Below are 20,752 nucleotides of genomic sequence, written 5' to 3' on the forward strand. Positions count from 1 at the left end.
GTGTGTCAATACTATGTTTTGCACATAAAATTTTAATTTTAATGCTTTCCTAGCCATCTGTTTCACACTGAGCACCATCTGCTGAAACATGCCTTCCTCAATCAAACATGTTTATCTTAGCTCAGGAATCCCACACAGATTTTGGATGGCATTTTCCTTCAAGTAATTCCACAGAAATTAATATTTGTTTCAGATTAGTGAAGACAACGATGCCAAAAACAAGGAACAAGGCATCACCTTTACAGATATAGGATTAGGTCTGTGCTGTCTTTCTGAGCCCAAAAACAAGCAGCCAGATGGCACAGATAGCAAATAGGGTACTTTGAGCTAGTCTGCACATGTTGATATCAGTGTGTGTTGGATATGTGTGTGATGTATTTGTGAGTGGTCTGTGTCCTCACCGACAGAAAGCTTGGATTTTCTCTGTCCTGGGCTATTGAGGGTCAGGAGCAGCCGACTCTTGGTGATCTGCAGCTCCAGTCTCTGGGCTCAGAGTTTAGCTGTACAGAGAACAGCAGCCCATCCTGGTTCCATGTCCTGAACTGGAACTGAACAGAGAAACCCCCTGTGGTGTTTGCTGCACCTGGCAGCAACAGGAAGCTACTGCTTGAGCTCAGGAAGGTGCAGGCCCCCAGCTGGGGCTGTGAGCATGAGAAGGTCACATTGCCCTGGGGACAAGAATTACAACCACTGACATTAGGACAGACTGATGTCATAGGAAATTCATTAGTTGTTTGGAATTAAAGGTCATTTTGCCAATACTGTAAGTCAAAGCAATGCAAATTATGTATAGACCGTTAAATACAAAGCGGCTGTTAAAAATTCTGCAGAAATTTATGGGCTGAGCAAAATCAGACTGCCTGGAATGGTCATGGGGTTGTTCAAAATTTGTGTAACACACTGACAAGATGTATTGTGTTGATGCAAGGAAACACGAGCTATGAATTCCTGAATGTTCATACAGAGAAAGCACATCAAGGATATACTTAGGTCCCAGGCCAGTGACTGATTTGTAAACCAGTAGCAGTATTTTCAAATGGCTCATCTAACTTATTGAGAACCAATGTAGGGACTTTACATTGGATATAATACTCAGCCACAACATTAAAACCATTGACAGGTGAAGTGAATAACATCGATCATCTCGCTACAATACAATGTTCTGCTGAGAAACCTTGTCCTTCATTCATCTGGATGTTACTATGACCTGTACCACCCACCCATTGTTGTAGACCAAGCACACCCCCATGGTAACAGCACTCCCCAGTGGCAGGAGCCCTACCCCAGCAGGACAATGCTCCCACCACACCACAAAAACCGCTCAGAAATGTCTTGAGGACATGACAAAGAGACAAAATGTGTTGACCTGGACTCCAAACTCTGACGTTTTCCAATCTGATCCAGCATCTGTGGGATGCACTGTGACAAGCCAGATCCATGGAGACCCTGTCCTGCAACCCACAGGACCCAAAGGATCCACTGTCAATGTCCTGGTGCCAGACACCACAGGACATCCTCTACAGTCTCTTGTCCATGCTCCGATGGGTAAGAGCTGTTTTGGCAGCATGAAGGGAACTTACACAATATTAGGCAGGTCCCACAGATGCTGGATAAGATTGGGATCTGGGAAGTTTGGAGGTCGGGTTAACAAATTGGGCTCTTTGTTGTGTTCCTTGAGACATTTCTGAGTAGTTTTGACCTACCCTATGTACACACAGACACACACACACAACACACACAAATCATTTCCACAGTTTGTTACAGCCTGATTCTGGCTGCCTGGAGAGATTCAGGGAGAGAGAAAGAAGAGAGAGAGCGAGAGAGAGATGCATCTAAAACTAATGATTTAGGTCTGTTTCTAGTTTCACAGCAGATTTCGAGTTAAATTCCTGATGAAATGATGATGAGAGAGGCTGCTGAACTGAAAGCACTGACAAGAGGTGCAATCCAGAAGATTTTAGAGTGCAGATCATGGAGTCCACACACAACAATTACATACAGGTTGCATAAAGCATCTGGTGAACCATGATACATAAAAACATCCTGCACATGTCCAGATTAGTCATGGGGTGTACATTATTGACGGAGTCAGGCACACTGACCAAGACAGAGCTGCACACAATGACTGGACAGTGAAGTATTTTTTATCTTATTGCAGCCTTAGGAATGGTAAGGCTATGCATTTGTATTTTAGATTAAATGATTAATATAGATAAAAATCAAAACAAGGATTGGTGCAGTATTGCGCAAACAGCTGCTGCAATGTAATCCAAAAGTCATTTGTCCATGTCAACGTATGTCCACTGATGTGCTTGCATTGACAGACTATTTCCACTGCCTGCCATTAGTTAATTTCAATATCCAGATTCGCTTCCTGACAGATATTTAAGTTAAATCAAGTTTCAATCGTCTTTAAATAGCAAGTAATTAAATGTTTTTTCTATCCATCCATCCATTATCTAGCTTATCCATAAGGGTCATGGGGAGTTCCAATCTATCCCAGCTGAAATTTGGCAAGAGGTGGGATACACCCTGGACAGATTGCTAGATAAGTGTTTTTGACTGACTTAAAAGTTTTGAATCATATCATCATATGTTAAATCATATGTGAACTAGTTTACACATGCTAGCACACAGCTGTTCATCTTTGATACAAGAGACTGTTGTTAGTCTTTTACTTCTCTGTCACTTGTCAGAAAAGTAAAAGTGTCTTTCTCTCCCATATTACCTGAATGCTATGCTGATGAAACGTCACTGAGACAGTGTTTTGATTATGGTTGCTTTGGTCACATTGGCGCAACTGATCAAAGTGTAAAACTAACTAGATGTTGCAGTTAAATGTACTTTACTTTGACTTTACATTCACTTAAACTAAGCTCTTGCAACATGCAGGTGCATAAGAATTGAATTTTCCAGCCAGGAAACCTCCTTTGTCACACATGTCTGCTTACCACACTGTGTATCTGTGGCTTGCGTCTCTTTGCCAGGTCTATGATGTTGATGCCATTGTAGTAGAGGTTTTCCATGCAGCCCTGGAAGTTCTTCCTGAGGAAAGTACCAGGTTTACCAGGCAGGGGGATACCTCCAAAGCTCAGCTGTGATGAAGAGCAAACAGACAAGGTGGAGATACAGAAACTGCTTCTCCTGTACATTCATGCATGCTATTTTTTATAAACAGTCATATACAGTAAATTCAAATTTTTCTCTGTAGGTTACGTTATCCAAGATGGAAACACATAGCATTTTACTTTGGTGCTTTAAAACATCACCAGTACAAATATTTACAACAGCCTCAATATGTAGAGACACTTACTTCAAATTTATTTCATAATGATGAGTTAAAACCAAAAAGTTTCCAATTGTCACTTTAATTGTCAAGTCAGGTCAAGTCTTATATGGGTTGGGTCTGGTCCAGAATTGATTTAGCTATCATTTCAGGTAACTGATCAGTTTGTATTGACATTTGTCAGTCTGGGCCAGGTACAGGTTTGCAAACTGTACCTGTGCAGAAATCTATTGTTGTGGGAAACAATGGCTAATATTAGTTATTCATATCATTACCAAGAATCAATTATTATTCATAATTATTATTATTACTATTATCTATTCATATTATAGAGAATAAGAGTCTCCCTAAATCAGTCTACAATGGATGAAAAAACTGTGTTCAAATATCAAAAAATTTGAGGACATCTGTGTTTGTGCGCCTCTGTCGACTAAAGCCACCAAAACTGCCCTGTTTCTGTGTTTGTGATAAGAGGTTTAAACACAAATGCAATTTAGTGTCAAAATGAGCACCAAAACTGCACTGAGCTGCCTCATTATCATAAATACAGCCTCAGCTGCATCCTTCCTCCCACCTCGAAACAAACACATTTGTTTGGTGCCAGAAAATTACCACACTTCACCAGAGGCACCCTTTTGTTAGTAGCTGCTGACTGGTCTATATGTGATTAATCAGCTTAACACAGCTGCATGCTTGGTGTTCTGGTGTTTCTGTATGAAACATTTTATTTTGAACGTTGCCAGCAACACTGTGTTGCATTATGTGGACATCTGTTTTGTGACAAAATTAAAACTGAAAGACTAAAATAAAAGTTTGTGAGAATTTACATTCAAATCAGTCAACACACATTACAATATTAACAATGTTAGTCTGTCTCTCAACACTTTATGACTTTATTCTGTCTGTGGTTCTCACTTTATGACCCTATTCTGTCTGTGGTTCTCAGCTTCATGCCCAGTGGTTCCTACTGAAGATGTAAATCTTTAAAGACACCTCAGAAATATATAGTTTTGGGGTGACCTCAATGATTAGGCTGCACATAATATAAGCACAAATGCCCTGAGCAAAGAGTCTCTGGTTCTACTTGGCCAGCTGGAGCATTTGCTGCATGTCATTCCCCTACTCAATTTCTCCACATTTCCTGTCTGTCACTCTTAAGTAAGAAGAAAATTGTTAATTTGTTGGGCACTATTCTCAGTGGTGGAGTAATACTTTTAGTGGCTGAGTAAAACTGAAATAAAATGAGCAGTGTTTGAGGAACATGTCACCCAGCGCTGCCCTGTCAAGCAGATTTACCAAGTAGTTCTTAGTGTCCCACCTCATAGTCCACATCCAGTGAGAGTCCTTCTCCTTTGGTTTGAAAGTGTTGTGTATGGGAGTCCACTGTGAGGTTAACCTGCCTGTTGAAGCGTTCGATGAGGACCGAGTGCCAGTGCTGGTCATCCAGCAGACTGCCCACAGTGACAGCAACAGGACTGCTGCTCAACCTCAGCCTGCTATCATCTGGAATAATATGAAGAAAACAGCAGGACAATATTTCACATCCTCCAAAGTGAGGGCACACTCCACAGAGCTCAGGTGGAGAGGGCAAAAACCACCTACGCCATGCAGCTGGGTATGGCATGAAGTCATGTTTCAGTACTGAAATAATCAATCACTTATATACACTTGGCTTCTGAAAAGTGCAAATGTTGTTTATTTGTCACTGCACAGGTAAATATGTTGTAAAATCGTTGCTAAAAACCCAAGTATTCTCACTGAACTCTATTTAATGGAGAAATGATTCTATAAATTCCCCAACAGGGCACACATACTGTTTTTAGACTCCCTGCCGGCCAAAAAAATACATTGCCAAAGAGAGGTCTCAAAACCTGCTGTGTGTGTAGATCACCTAGGTTGAGATGGAGATCCAGTTTTCCTTCGTGGAGCTCCAGGGTTATGTAATCTCCCCTCTGTCCCTCCCCATGCAGTAAAACCCCCTCAGCTTGACGACTCTTGAAGCGCAGTGAGATCACGTCCTTCACTGTTGACATGGACTTTTGGTTGAATCGGTACAGCAAAGAGCTTCCGCCATCAAAGCTCACCACATCTGATTCTAAAAACAACAACAACAAAAACTGTTGCTATACCTTTTTGCATGGCACATGTAGTTCACAGTGACAGTGGTGGTGGATTTACCACTAAAAATCCACTTTGAAGCAGTAGGACCCTTCAGACTGTAGCAGACAAAAGCAGCTTCTCATTTCTAGCTGGTGACCATCAGTATTTTGATTATTATTTCTATTTTTGAAATGTTACCTGTTAGAGGCAACTGTTAAATTTATGTTTTAAAATGTTTTTAGTATTACCTATTTTGTTACTGACATTTATCAATTTTAACATTTTTCCTAATTTATGTTATTAGTTTACATTTGTATTATCAGCTTATCAGTCATCTGTAAAGGACTTTGACTGATTGATTGATTGATTGGTTGAATGATTGATTGACTTGTGGCCACAGAGGCTGCTGCTCAGCAAAAGTTCCACAGGCACATGAAACCTTTATCTTCATCTGATAGACAGTAGGTCATTGTTTCACATCAGAGTTGAATGGGAAGATATCACTGTGGACATGTGTTAGAGAATCATCTAAGTGGAGTGTATGAAAACTATGTGACTGCAGGGTTTGATGTACACCCTGAAGGTGGTGTAGTCACAGTGGTTCCATGTATTTCTTTGTAAGTCTAGTACCAACTGCAGGGTGTGTGTTACTCACTGAAGGAGCAGCCATACACTTCCACCCTGAGGCCCAGCCAGCCACTGCGGCTCCAGTCCAAAGGGACGAAACGCAGGAAACGGGTTCTCACTGAGTGGGACAGCTTGTTGTGGACGACAGCCTCTGAATTCACATTACCCACAAACCTCTGAAGGAACAGAGAGACAGAAGACAGGCAGTTATGATGACAGCATTTCACTGTTTTAAACAGGTTCCGCTGAGAAATAAGACTTGATTTCAGTTACAATATGAGGATAATTGATAGTAATGTATTAATCCAACAGGGAGAGAAAAGTCTGGATTTTATCTTAATACTTCAGATATGAGCAAACAAACAAACAAACAAAAAATACTTAAACAACATGGACAACATGGAGAGCTACAGATAAAACATGTCCATGTGAGAAGCAAAAAAATGACCACAGTTGGCAGGCAGTATGCCAAAAAACTAAAAGGCTTAAAACCCAGAAACCTCTCTGTCAGTCTCCTTTTTCATTGTCACTTCTGCTCTCCTCTGCAATGACAGTGTAAACCACAGAAAGCCAAGGGACAGAAAGAGAGACAAACACCTTCCCTCATGAGCATCTACTTCATAATGGATTTGAGGCAGGTGATGAATCAAATTGATAAAGTCTAATAAGAAAAACTACCAGAGGGATACAGTACATCCTTGACAGTGGAGCCCCAGGTTTTTGTGAAGAGTTAAAAATCTAAAGACAGGGGCAATCATTCAGCTCTACACAGTGGTTTAAAAAAAATAGAGTATGAGGAGGTATACTGACTAGTGGTACAAATGACTGTCTGATGGTTCTGGAGAGCAAGGGCATCATTAAATATAGCCAGATGCCGCTTCTTGGCATATAATTAAGGCAGTAGTCCAACTGCTAATGCTCTTATTATGATTTACACCCATAAATCTCCTATTTTAAGCCATTTGAGTGAAGGCTTGATGTTGCATATTAAAACAGGTCCACAATAAGTAATTAACACATGCACATCTAGCAATCCTTGACTCAAATGGTGATGTTGTGTTCCTGGCCAAAAGTTGTTCTGGTTGGCAAAAATCATAACATTTACAGATACCTGAAAGCATGAAAATCAATTAAATTGTTATTGGCTAGGTTTTTTGGCTGGATGGGCAAGGAAGAGGAAGGTTTAAAAGTTTAATTTATCATAATGGGATTGCAGGTGATGAAAATGGGGGGAAACAGCACTGGAGAAGGCTGGAGACAGAGGCTGAGGACTGAATGATAGCAGGCAGGTGGGGCGTGTGAGTGACCAAAGCAGGGCGCAAGATATTTCAATAGTTAACAGTATTATAATGATGCTTTATCTGCTTTATCTGTGTTGATAAGAGATGCAATGAGTCACATGACCTCATAATTTAGTTTTTTTAATATTTGATTTTTGAGAACCAACTCACTAGGAAAGTAGAAATCTGTACCAGTGCAGTTTTGAAATGCAACAAGCTTGAAAGAGGACAGAGATGGAGCAGAGATCCCATTGTTGGGTGAATGTGCTTTTATGATAGCATGTATGTCCTGTAAACATTCCTGTGGATGAAAATTTCAGTGAGTGATTGTTTTCCTCATTGAGTTCCAAAGGCTTGTCCAGCATCTGTCTGACCTGGAGTTGGCTGACTGCAGCGCCTCTGTGGAAATTGGAGCAGAGTGCACAAGATGGAATTAAAACGCCTGTAGTTTAAAATTATTACAGTGTGTTTCTCTAAAAACTACACAGGTCTAATACAAGTGTACTGTAACAGACATTCTGTGTTTGCGGTGTGTGCACATATATCAGGATTATCTGGTAAGTAAACTCATTGTTAAGACATCCTGCGGATGTTAAGGTCAGACCACGACATAGGTTGGGCAGAAACAGAACATATATTAAGCTCTTCATGTGGACATATAAGACGTACAAAGCTCTTAACCACTTTAAGTATAGCCAATATAGTACACAGTGAGGAGATACAATATTCCTCCAAGACCAAGGTGCTACACCGAGCAACAGAACTACAAGAAACTGCACAGGACAAAGTGGGACTACATAGACCTAGACAGCACTAAACAGGACAATAAGCACAACAAAGGATAGTGCAGTGCAACTCAGTCAGTGGATAAAGTGTCATTCATTTCTGCATTCAAATTGTTAACCATGCTAGTCATTTGTGTAAATACCAGCACACATAAAATAAACACACAAAGTACTGATGGGTTGAGGAGTGAAATATATTGTACAAGAGAGAGAGAAACCTGTTACAACAAGTCAGAAGGAAAATCTCAGTAGAGAAAAAATAGATTTTTTTTTAGGTTTCCAAAGACAAAAATAAATAAATAAATAATTGGCTGTTTCCACAAGAAGTATCAGTTTCCAACCAACTGGCAATAAGCCATAAACTGACCACATCTAGCTTCACTCAACATTCATTCAACTACTCTTAAGTGCAAGAATTAAGACTTAAGAGCAACTAGACTTTTTTTTTAGGTTTCTTAAAGATGTTTCACCTCTCAACTGAAAAGTTTCCTGTGTTCTGGAGAACTGAACTGAGAAATAAAACATCTTTCAAGAAAACCTAAAAGAAGGCTACCATGATCCAGGTGACTGAGAATCTACACAGACATATTCAATTACTCTCCTCAAAGCATAGATTGAATCAGGGATACACTAATGATTCAGAGTAGTTTTACTTTCACATGGGTCTTAAGGCTGAAAATGTCTGTTGCTCTGCTGTCTGACACTTTCGTCTAGAGCAAAATACTTTGACAAATATGTGATAGACTTGCAGATTACAGCTGACATTCATAGTTCCAGGAGATGATTGCAAATCATTTTCTTTCCCTGACATTTAATCTGATGCCATCATCAGGGAAAAATTTCCAATCAGACTAATTTTATTAATTTTACTGTAATAATTTATGAGAATAATCTCACTTTGGTGACTTCCTGACCAAATATTTCCATCTGTACACAAACAAAATCACACTCTGTGAATTCAGTATACACATTCATGATTCCCAAAAGCTGAACTTATTTTGTTTTGGACATCCAATGAGTTTTTCTTATCACCACCAATCAACTACAGTGTCAAATATCTAATGATAAAAATAACCATAGAATTTCTTTCTTTCTTTCTTTTTTAAAGATTTTAATGATCATGTACCCTTTCTTCTAACACCACCTTCAGGAGTTCTCCCTACCATTTTATATCACACTGGGTGTAGACCTTTAGCCCAATTTGTGATGGAGCTCAAGCTCAGCCTAATTTGGCTCAACATTGACTCAGTGTGGCTGACAGTCTCTCACCAACTGCTGCCCTCTCATTACTGCCCTTAGTTCAGTTTCTGGCTGGGAGCCTTTACCTTTGAACCCAACTTGTTAAAATGCCAGACAGACGTCAGCTAATATCAGCCAAAGGCCTGGGTGACAGCTGTGTTAGCTAAGTTGGGTGTGAGATTCATTAAAGAAGAAGAATTAGCTGTCATTCATTTTGCACCATCTTTATATATAGGTTCCCACAATCACCAAAAAAGTCCATGAGGTGTAGGGTTTCACTCTGTGTGTGACTATGCATTTAATACACGTCAGACAAGACCTGTTTTGTTTCAGTGTCAGATGTCTGTTTTAGCTAATGTGATACTGCACTGTATAACCTGTTTGGATGCTTTATGTATCTCAATATTTGAAAAAAGTACAGCATCTCTCTTATTCCTCTTTCACAAGTTAGTGAAGTGCAAGAGCACAACCACAACCAGTTGATCAGAATACATCTACATCTAAGTACGACAGCAGTGAAAGAGCAAAGACCCTGGACAAGAGCCTGAATGAACAACAGAAACGGACAACACTAGCTGTGACTGAACACAGTCACAAAACACACAGCCTCAATTGGGAAGGGGTCATTAAAGCAGTAATCAGAGGACAACTGGAGAAAAATCAGGGAGAACATTCAACCTCTGACACCAGAAATCATCACTTGGGGTGACCGGATAGCTGAATGGTTACGGTGTGTACCATGTGGGCCTCAGTGTCCTGAGCAGCAAGACCTCAGTTCAACTCCCGATCCAGCTGGACACTTGTTGTAAATGAATAAAAACTAAAAACTGTAACTGTTTTGTTACAAGGAAATAAATAAAAATAAAATAAAAAAAAGTTTTGTCTGTTTAAATGCCCCTCTCTCTCCCTCTCTCTCCACTCAATATGGATTCATATCCCATGTTACATGTTACTAACTCAATATCTCCCCTTTCCTGTAGTATTGTGCTCTTCCGTCTCTTTCTGCAGGTATTTCTGCCTCTGGAACTGTAGGGTCTGATCTGTGATAACAAGTTTGCTGCTGCTCCTACAACTCCACTCAACACCTGCTGCTAGAATTAGAAATTACTTACACTGCTATTAGTTGTATTGCTGTGTTAGCAGTTAATACTTTAATTATACTACTACTACTATCATTACTACTGCTGTATTACTGGCCTCACCTTACATCTGATATGGAACCTGTGTTATGCTATGTTCTTCTTTCGCTATTCTCTACCCCCCCCCCCCCCCCCCCCCCCCCCCCCCCCTTCTTAACCCAACCGGTCGAGGCAGATGGCCACCCACCCTGAGTCCAGTTCTGCTCGAGGTTTCTGCCTCTTAAAAGGAAGTTTTACCTTGCCACTCTCGCCTAGTGCTTGCTCATGGTGGGATTTGGTGGGTCTCTCTCTGTAAATACCTATTTTAAAGAGTATGGTCTAGACCTGCTCTATATGAAAAGTGCCTTGAGATGACTGTTGTTGTGATATGGCACTATATAAATAAAATTGAATTGAATTGAATTGAATTGAATTAATGCCTTGCATGCTTGCTTGTTGTGGTATACCTTTTAGTAAACCACTTGGTACCTTTAGCTTCTTTCAGAGTTATTGGTGATATCACTAAAAATATAATAATTTACAGTTCTTCTTAGATGAGAAATTCTGAGTTTGGCTTCATGAAGGTCTGAGCAGGGTCTGAGTTAGAATCTTCTTATTCTGAGCTGATGATTGATTTTGTCCTTAATTCCTACAACTCAGTGCACTGTAGATAATACATTTTTAACAGTGATAAATAATTCAAAACAACACATAGCCCTTCACCTAATGTTCAGCCCCACATCTCCCTGTGCTAATTTAATTTAAGCAAAGAAAGAAAGAAAGGAAGACCACTCTGCAGCAGTGTCATGCAGGCTACTACTCACTCTGCTATAAGATTGATTAGTAGAAAAACTCACATTTAAAAAAAGAATCAAACATCTTGTTGACAGTCTTTAATATACAAAGGCAGTGGGCTGATAATGAAGAGCCAATGATATACTAACATAAGGCTGGATTAAGAATTAATTCCAGACACTTACACTTACATGAAATGTGTAAGAAATGACAAGATGTTGTACACCAAACTGCAGTCAAACATGGCATTTTGTGTACAGAGAACAGAGCATGAAAAAACATTATACCTCACATGACAAATGCATTCAGTATTTGAGCTAGGGTTGTCTGTAAAGGAGTCAAATGGGACCAATAGCACTTTTTGAGGGGAGGGATTAGTTGCATTTTTAAAACCATTAAACTAATAGATTGAGTTTGTATTGAAAAATTGTCCCCCCTTCTCTGTTATTTTTTCATTAGGTAATTCAGCTAAGTGCAGCAGCTACACTCTGATCCAACTAGAACAACAACATTAATGACCTTCAGCTTATTCAGGTAAATTACACTTTTGGGAATTATTTTTTTTTAGACCTGCAACACATTTCAACGTGCTGCAGTATGTTTATGCCTCACATTGTCTAACCACCACCAGAGCAAGGAAGTAGGTGGTAGTTACCACATGAAGAAGGAGGGACTGAAACTATGCCCAGTGAAATACAATGTTATTGAGCATCAGCCACAGATTTGGAGGTTTCTCAGGGAACACAACATCACACAGTTCTGTGACATGTGGCACTCTGAGAAAGGTAATTATTCATCCCTGTATATTTCATAACACAGTGTAGCACTGCATATAACACTGTCATAGGTCGTAATAAAACTATGTCTAAACTATTTTTTCATAGGTTTGTCCAAGTAAAAAAAACTTTGAAGAAGTGCCTGTGCAACAAACTGCTGAATGTCCAGAGGTCCTGATTAAGGCAATTAAAATATTAATGTGATGTACATTAAGTGAAATTGAATGATTCTGACTATTTGCTAGTGTTAGCTGTTGGTCAGCACATGACTGTTATCTAGCTACAGTCACAGGGCTAGAAAATGATGTACACAGACAATTAACATCAGGTCATTTATTGACCAACAGAATCATCACTCTGTTGGTCTTTGCCAACAGCAAAAACGTGTAATCCTTGCTCACTCTTAAAATATCAATACAACACAGAGTGACTTTTCACTTTTTAAGGAATGTCGTTGGTGGAGGGTCCAGACTGACAGAGGCTTGCAGTCGCATTGATCTTGCCCTTCTTATTACATGGAAAAACACAGAAAGAACTTTTTAAGAGAACATTGTCACAATGGTGCATTCTGGCTCAGACCTGTGTACCTCTTACTATCCATGCCATCTGGAGACAGACTAAAGCACAGCTGTCTAAGTGTTCAGCAGCTTAACACGGCAGCCAAAGTGACCCAAAGGCCCTCACCATAACTGGTCAAATAAACTCTGAGCGTAGACTCACCCCTCCTCCATCCTCCTGTCTGTGCTGTTTCCAGGCCCGGCCTGTGTCACTGTAGAATAGCAGGTAACTGCTGACCCAGTCCTGGCTGTTGAAACGCCCTTGTGTGGCCACAGCCGTCACTTCCATCCGCTCCCCGAGATCCACCTGGAGCCAAGGCTGTCGGTCTGAAATCTCGGGAGACCAGCCTCCTGCTTCTGGGAGACCACAGAATTACAGGCAGGGGAGATCCAGTAAATAGTGATTCTGCTTTCAGGTGAGGTCACACTTTGGCTGCCACACTGTGCCTCATTTCTTGACAAAAAAAGTACAATATGTACCTTTTCCACATAAAATGTATAAAAACAAGACCTACTGTATATTATATATTTTGTTGAGTTGTATACTTACATTATCCCAAATGTGTCCATCAATTTTCAAACCTAGAGAAATCTGTAATTTTAATCAAAGGAACAGTCTGTTCAATTTGGTTGTCTGTCAATGGCATCATATCTTCTTTGTGTATATGTAAACATTGTTCACCAGGAGCATCAAAACTCACTTTTATCCAGTTTTACCAGTGTAGTTTTAACTGGTGTTTTTATCATGTTTAATCATGTGGGGTCTCAATTATAACTATTGCATATGCACAAAATAGGGCCTGAAAGAGGCAAATGCCACTTTCAGTGCAAAAGTTACGACCTATAAAATCTGTGCACCAGTAGAGAAACTCTCACCCGTGCACATATTTTAGAAGACTTGGGAAACTGGCGATGATGAGATGGTGACTTGAAGCCAGACTGTTTAATGATGACGTTTAATTTCACATAATACAAAGCATCAATTCTAGATCCATGTTATCGTAGACATTCAAACCAGCTGTATCATTTGTACTTGCTCTTGCTGTGAGCCATAAATATTCAGTACTGTAACAGATGAAATTATCATCGGTTGTCGAAATCCAATAGCATTAAACATTAAACTTTACAGGAATTAATAAATTGTGTTCACCTATTAAACTTCCATTTTCAAATGATATCTCAGGGAGGAGGTTATCACTGATTGATGCGATCATTTTAGCAAGTTGTGAAACAATCAGTTCTGATTGCTGTAAACATATAAATACTGAGGTAATGCTTGTGTGTAATTCTGCATGATGGATGCACTGGCACTGCTTGAGGACTATGCAAATGCAAGAATTAGGAGGGAATGAGTGTTCAGGGACCACTAAGATTTCTTGGCCCATGATGACGACTGGCTAATAAGCCGATTTTGATTCTTGGATATGTGCTGAACTGGTCCCAGGAATAGACAGACCAACGTGATAGAACTGCACTATCCCAGTACAGATGAACAGGTACTAATCACTCTGCGGTCTCTGGCAGCCATTTTTCTGGCACCAGAATCAGACTGAACTGCCATTTCACTTCCATTTGATTATTTTACTTACACAAGAAATGTGACCCCTGCATTTAACCATCAGTGACTGACAAACACACACATATACAGGCTACACACACATGCACACACACACACACACACACACACACACACAAGAACCCTTAATTTTTTTGACAAATACAGTGATGATGACAGTCAAAAGCACTTGCGATACTTTGCAACCAAATGTAAGACCACAAGTTTGTATAATCACCTGGGACATCACAAAAACGAAAACAATGAATGGAAGCGCACTGTGACCTTTGACTATTACCTCAGTGAACCAAAGATACAGCGCTGGCCACCACTAGGGACCACACAACAGGGGATTTATATTTACTAGACAAAGTCTGGTTAATGCCCTCACACGACTGTTGTGTTACCTGCTTTAATGTGTCAACAGAGTACAGTTTGGAGGTAGAAAAAAAGGTTTTCTAACAGCAGGTCAAGTATTGTGAAGGCAGTCTCCCTCTATAATTGGACAAGGGGCACAGAATATATCTGATTACAGGTGGGTTGTGTATCAGTTACAATTTTCCGAACCACATGCTGGAAAAAGCAGACCCAGGGGCAGCAAGTAAACACAGAACAAAGTGATCCAAGTACTGATCCCTGTGGAAAACCGTATATGACCACAGAGCAGGAATATATCAGCTGTCCCTAAACACTTTTGTCAGTCTATAGAGGACATACTGTATGATGGGGGAAATCAAGACTTAACATGGTTAACAATTTTAATTCAATTTATTCAAAATTACACTATTTATTGAAAAGTCAATTCACTGACCTTTTGTACATAAATAGCTCTTTCTCCAAAGACGGATATGTCATATGGGCACCTTGATATCCCTCAGTAAATTTACCATGTATTATAATTATGCCATCTTCTAATTACTGTCTTTAAAATATAGCAGTGGAAGGGTAGTGGCTTCTTGTCCAAAATATCTGTTTATTCTTTTTGCATTTTCGTGAAATAGATTAAAAGTTACCACACTGAAACAATAGCAGATACAGCACTACCATTCTCTGTTGAACTCACCATCTCTTATGTTGAGCCTTGCACTGGCAGCAGAGCTGGCTGAGGACTGAGAGGAGCTCTGGAAGGATGACCCTGGTAACATGGATGCCAGAGGAGCATTACAGTTATCTGTGAAAGAGAACATTAATAATGTTTATTCTATTTAAGGACCATCAACAGATTTTTAAAAATTATAACAGAACAGACTAAAAGCACATTCATGACTTCAGATTTGGCATGCAGTTTGAATATTACATTAAAATCTTATTCTATTAAATTTGTATGTGTTTCACATGCACTGATTAAATGAATAAAATTACTTGGATTTGTCCTGCTGACAGAAAATAATGTCAAAAGATATTTTTATCATTTGTCACATCTTTTCAAGGCACTTAATCAGTCATCCAAAACTTAAACCAACTTAAAAGTTGCTTCAGTTCAACTTTTAAATCAGCTGTCACAGAGTCACTGGGTGAAATGTTCAACACAATATTCCACCACTTTGTCAAACCTGAATACTTCCTGCCAACTATTTACAATGCACAAGCATAACTATCAACTGCTTCTGCTTTCATCTCTTACTCTTCCTCCTAACAGTCAGCTGCTTTAAACTTTTACTCTTCAACTGTTTATCTTACATATCAGCTGACAGCTCAACTGCACAGTGTAAACTAAAAATATATATATTCCAATTACACCCATTTCAACAGCTTTTACTTCTCACACCTTCAACACTCCAGCTGCTTTAAATGCTTCAACTTAAAGATTCCCTGTGGAGTTTTTAACCTTTGGTAACACTTTCTAGGAGGGATTTGTTTATCTTGTACACATGCACAAAATAAACAAATGCACAAGCATATTTGGGTGACATTATACAATGCCCTGCTGCCAGTGCAAGGCTCATGTCAGTTATCACACTATTCCACTGACCCTATAGGTGCTGGTTACATTACAAGATATGCAGCAAAACTCTAAAAACCAGTGTTTAGGCTTAAAAAGCATTGCATGTATTATTTTTTCCTCTACAATTAAAGGTATTTCTAATTACAACTTACTTAATTTTTAGAGTAAAGATTGTAAGTTGATTACGCATTAAAATTCAGTTGTTCGAATTACTTTTTCCAAATTGATGAAAAATAATTTTTCAGAAAACATGGCTGTAAACAAAAAGAAAAATCTGCTTAGCAAATGTTTTATGAAAGAGAAAAGGCACTCAAGATGTTTGTTGGAGCTCAAGGACACTCAAGCTGTATTTTGGTGAGAAACACTGAATGTAACCTAAACTTTTATTTGTTTACAAGACAACTCCTTAAAATTGTAACGACTATACAACTCCTTAGCATTGACATTTTGAAACATTGTCAGATTTTTGCTATACTCGTCTTAAAACTGTGAGCTCATTGTACTTATTAAAGGTTAACGTGTGTGTGTGTGTGTTTGTGTGTGTGTAATTCAGAAAATATACAACTTCCAACAGGCAGGAGCAGATAAAGACTCCAGTGATGTCAACCTGTCTTATCTTCCTCCGATCCAGTTTGCCCACAACAATAAGTGTCACCAGCCTCTCCTATATTGGCTGGTACCTGTATCTGAGGGTGGAATGAAAACTGGCAGCAGCCTGATTACAATTATCTGTCTTCTCTCACTGCCAGACACCATTCCACTTAAAGTTCAAATGCTTTCTGAGCACATCTGGAGTATCAACCAAACATCCATATGGTAGACAGCAGCACTGCGCATCTGACAGCAGCAACTCTTTTACTTTTACCTGACCTAATTTGAGTGCTCTCACATCAGTTGCTCAGAGACTTTTCTAATCCTGATTTCAAGTGTGACTAAAGTGGATCAAGCTGTTTTTTCCAAAGCACAAATGATAAGTGAGCTTCAGTGTAGCTGCAGATGTTCACTTGGGAAATGCAAACACAGATGCATATTGGCGACTTAGTGAAGCACAACTTGAACTTAATATGCAGTCACAGTATTCTGTCTAAAGTCTCTCAGATCCTTGCATTTATTCTAAAAGAATATCTGTCTGTTTCATGATGTTAGAGCTGCAGAACTAATATAATCTGTTCATGTAAACTTGAGCTATAAAAGCTCAGTCAGTTGCTTTGCTTCATCATTCTATTTACACTTTGCACCACCACTTGGAACACAAGAGATCTTGGCAGCCTATAAAACAAGCAGCAACATTTGTATGACACAGGAGTTGTTCTCAGATTGACAGATGAGCCATAACTCTCAGACCCCAAGAGTGTAAACTGTGTCTGACAGACCCTGTTGTTGTTTTCAGCCTCCATCTGCAGACCTGGTATTGAGCCAAATGCCTGGATGTCAGTCAGGAAGACTTATGAATGGAGACTGATTTGCCTGTAAAGCTGTGACTGCTCTGCTCACCTCACTGCCTCCTTGGCCTGTGAGATAAGTGAAAATCAGCTGAAGCTGGAGTTTTGAGTTCATGTACTATGGCACACTCTCTGTGCAAGGCTCAGGGGACTCACTCTTGACCCAGACATAAACACATTTAGTCAACCACAGCCAAGACATAACACATAACCCTAACATTGAGTGTTGGAACAAAGTCTTCAGCTGCAGTCACAGGACAGCTACATGCAGTTTTTGTGCATTAAGCTGCTGTTGATATATGCATACTATTCTAAATAAAATGCATTTTAATGTGAGTGGCAGGGGTAGGCCTTACCATGAATCCAAAAGTGTTAACATTCCTAAAATCTTACTTGATGTGATTTTCTAAAATGGAATTTTCTCCATGTTTTGTCAGGAGGATGTTAAACATGGCACGGACGAAGTAGTGTTAGATTTCCCATCCATTTATTATCCTTTAAGTGTCACAGGGGCTGGAGCCAGTCCTGCAGGCTGACATTGGCATTTAAAGATGTAAACACGTACAGGCAATGTAGAGTCATTAATTAACCTAATCATGTCTTTAGACTGCGAGAACCCACACAGTCAATGGGCAAATTGGGGTTTGTACCCCCAACCTTCATACTGTGAGGCGACAATGCTAACCACTGCACCACCATGCCTAAAATTGATTTAAACAGATTTAATGATATGCAAAAGCTAACGTTTCACTACAACTTGTAACATCAGTAAAAGCAATCTTGACCTTTATAAACTGTTAGCAACTGTTAGCAGTTAGATGAGGAGATGAAGAAGCCTGCAATTAAGCCAGAGAGTGCTTTTTACCTTAGCTATTCTGTGGACACACAGGGGACAGCAGCACAGCATCAACTTTCATCACCATTCATCACAGCAGCCTAACTTCTGTCAGATCTTATCTGCCTACAAAACTAGTAATCCTACAGCAGGAACTGGGTGTGTTGCAGTCTTCAGACAACTGAACTTGGTAGTGTGTCTGTCCCCAGGTCAGGATATGTAAAAACAGGCAGGGTAGAGGCATTATCAGGCTGTGCTTTGAGCTAAATGAAAGTAGACCTGGATAGGAAGCTCCAGTTCCCTTCTGAGATCACCACAACATCTCTCCGGTCTAACATTGTGCTGTGGTCTGCAGAGACAAAGATTACCATCCCAGTGGAGCTGACAAAAAGAAGAAAGATAAGTATGCAGACCTGAGGGTCTAATGCATAGAGGCAGAATGGAGGGCTTCAATAGTCCCTGTCGATGTAGGGTGTGGCAGCTACCTGGGAAATGGGTCTACCATAAGTGAAGGTGTACAGGAGTGTCAGGGGCCAAGGAAAACAAGAAAACCCTAACCCTGGTTGAGAAGGCGAGACACCACTTGGGGTAGGAAAGTCTTAGGGCCAGGCAAAGGGTAGGGAGACACTGTTCCAAACTCCATTCATATTCTTGATATTTTAAAAGTTTCCTTGCTAGATATTGGAGATAAACACTCGTTTTTAAGTACTTCTAAGTCTGTTCACCAAAGTTACATAGTGCAAGAACAGGCGTTTGGGGCATGCAGTGGGAATAACAGAGGCACCATTCTCTTGCAGCAGCGAGCTGTGATATAAACTGATCTTCACAACATCTGCAGTTCATTTTTTCTTCTTACCATTCATAGTTGAATTGTACTCTCTTGTTAGTCAACATTACTGAGGATAAACCCATCTTGTTAGGATAAATCTTAGTGGAATTTTCACTAGATAAAACTGTGCTTACATTTTGTGCAAGCTCCTTCTTATGGTTGCTTGATCCATGCAGTGTGAGTGTAAAAGCTGCAGCTTATGGAGGGCGATCAATAGATGTAGTATGAGTTAACACAACATAATGTACATGATCAATAAAACACAGCATCTGCCTAGTTTTAGGTTGTTGTGGTTTGGTATAAAAATAATAGATACCATTCAGTCCTAAATATAGAACACTTGACATATGAACATATGAATCTGTGTCCTGTTGAAATAAAAACCCTAATTAAATGTATTAACTGTATTGCTATCAGGCAGGTATTTTCCCATTACCCATTAGAAGTGTGTGACAGATCTGCAGAACCCCACAAAAACCAGTGACCAGGCTACACAACTGTCTCCATCTTTCTCTTCTGCTCTCTGTTGGTGTCATGGATTTTTAAAGAGCTGCAGGTCTGTGTGTTTGACTGGGGGTGGGGCTGAAAAATTCAGCAGTGCTACCTCCTCAGAGGGTTTTGCAGAGGTGTGGGTATGTTTATTTGTACATTCAAAAGTAACCACTATGAAACAACTAAAACATAACATCTGTTCTCTGATTCACAATTTTGTTCTCTAACTAACGTTGCTTACTTTCTTCATTCACTCTTTAGCTTGCTTGACCTCCACTGCTGTCATTCTCTCTGTTGGTCTGGGGAAAGGGACAATGGTGTGTTCACAAACAGCAACCGACAAATCCTGAATGATATAGAGAGAACTTGTGCGCATTCACAGCTGTTTCCATCACAGATCCATGAAGAAACTCCAAAGAGTAAATGCAGTGACAAAAATAAAGTGGTTGAAGTTTCCTTTCTGCATGGTAAACCAAACATCCAAAAGAAATCCAGTGCAGACAAATTCAAGGGACTGACAATGATTCGTAATTTTTGGTGTTCAGACCACATCACAGAGGCAGTTTTAGCTGATAATATTGACATGATTCAGACGTATTATGATTTTTAAAAAAAAGTATAAATAGACAGACATGCAGAGATATAAAGGGCTGCAACCAGCCTTAGTGCTGATTAAAAATGACATTGACTGGACATAGTCAGTCACTACTGAGCAATCAGTGCAAAATAAGCCCCCCTTCCCCAAGAGAAACCAGCTAACATGAACAGGATATATGACTGATCAATGAAGTGTGGTTCAGTCTAATTATCAGGATAGTCATGCTTGTCATTGTGATTAGATTCATTGTGTTTGATAGTTTGGTTTGTGACAGTGTAGTCAACCCTTTTCCCAGTGTTCCCTTGTAAAGCCAGCCTTAACCTGAACGCACAGAACCAACACTGCTCTATAGAGAAATCAAACTCAATTATCAGAACAAAGTGCTTCTATGGCACATTTAGACTGGGTATTTTTAGTTTGTGTTGCAGAGGTGCCATTGCACCTGAAGATAAATACACGTAGTGTGTTAGAGACAGACATGTCTTTGCTGACC

General features: G+C 39.8%; 1 protein-coding gene across 1 annotated transcript; it reads right to left on the minus strand.

The window, feature by feature from the left end:
* Positions 1 to 506: 506 nt before the first annotated feature.
* Positions 507 to 15,263, minus strand: LOC108897161 (contactin-associated protein-like 5; the record flags this gene model as incomplete). The annotated part of the gene is made up of 7 exons (XM_018696627.2): positions 15,182 to 15,263; positions 12,727 to 12,920; positions 6,042 to 6,189; positions 5,178 to 5,381; positions 4,605 to 4,789; positions 2,952 to 3,095; positions 507 to 668 (listed from the first exon to the last, which is right to left on the minus strand). Coding segments are annotated over exons 1-7 (1,119 nt in total), but the record flags the coding sequence as incomplete, so codon positions are not given.
* Between the last annotated feature and the right edge of the window lie 5,489 nt (positions 15,264 to 20,752).

This window comes from Lates calcarifer, unplaced genomic scaffold, assembly GCF_001640805.2.
Source record: "Lates calcarifer isolate ASB-BC8 unplaced genomic scaffold, TLL_Latcal_v3 _unitig_4206_quiver_1401, whole genome shotgun sequence".
In the NCBI taxonomy this organism is placed as follows: domain Eukaryota; kingdom Metazoa; phylum Chordata; class Actinopteri; family Centropomidae; genus Lates; species Lates calcarifer.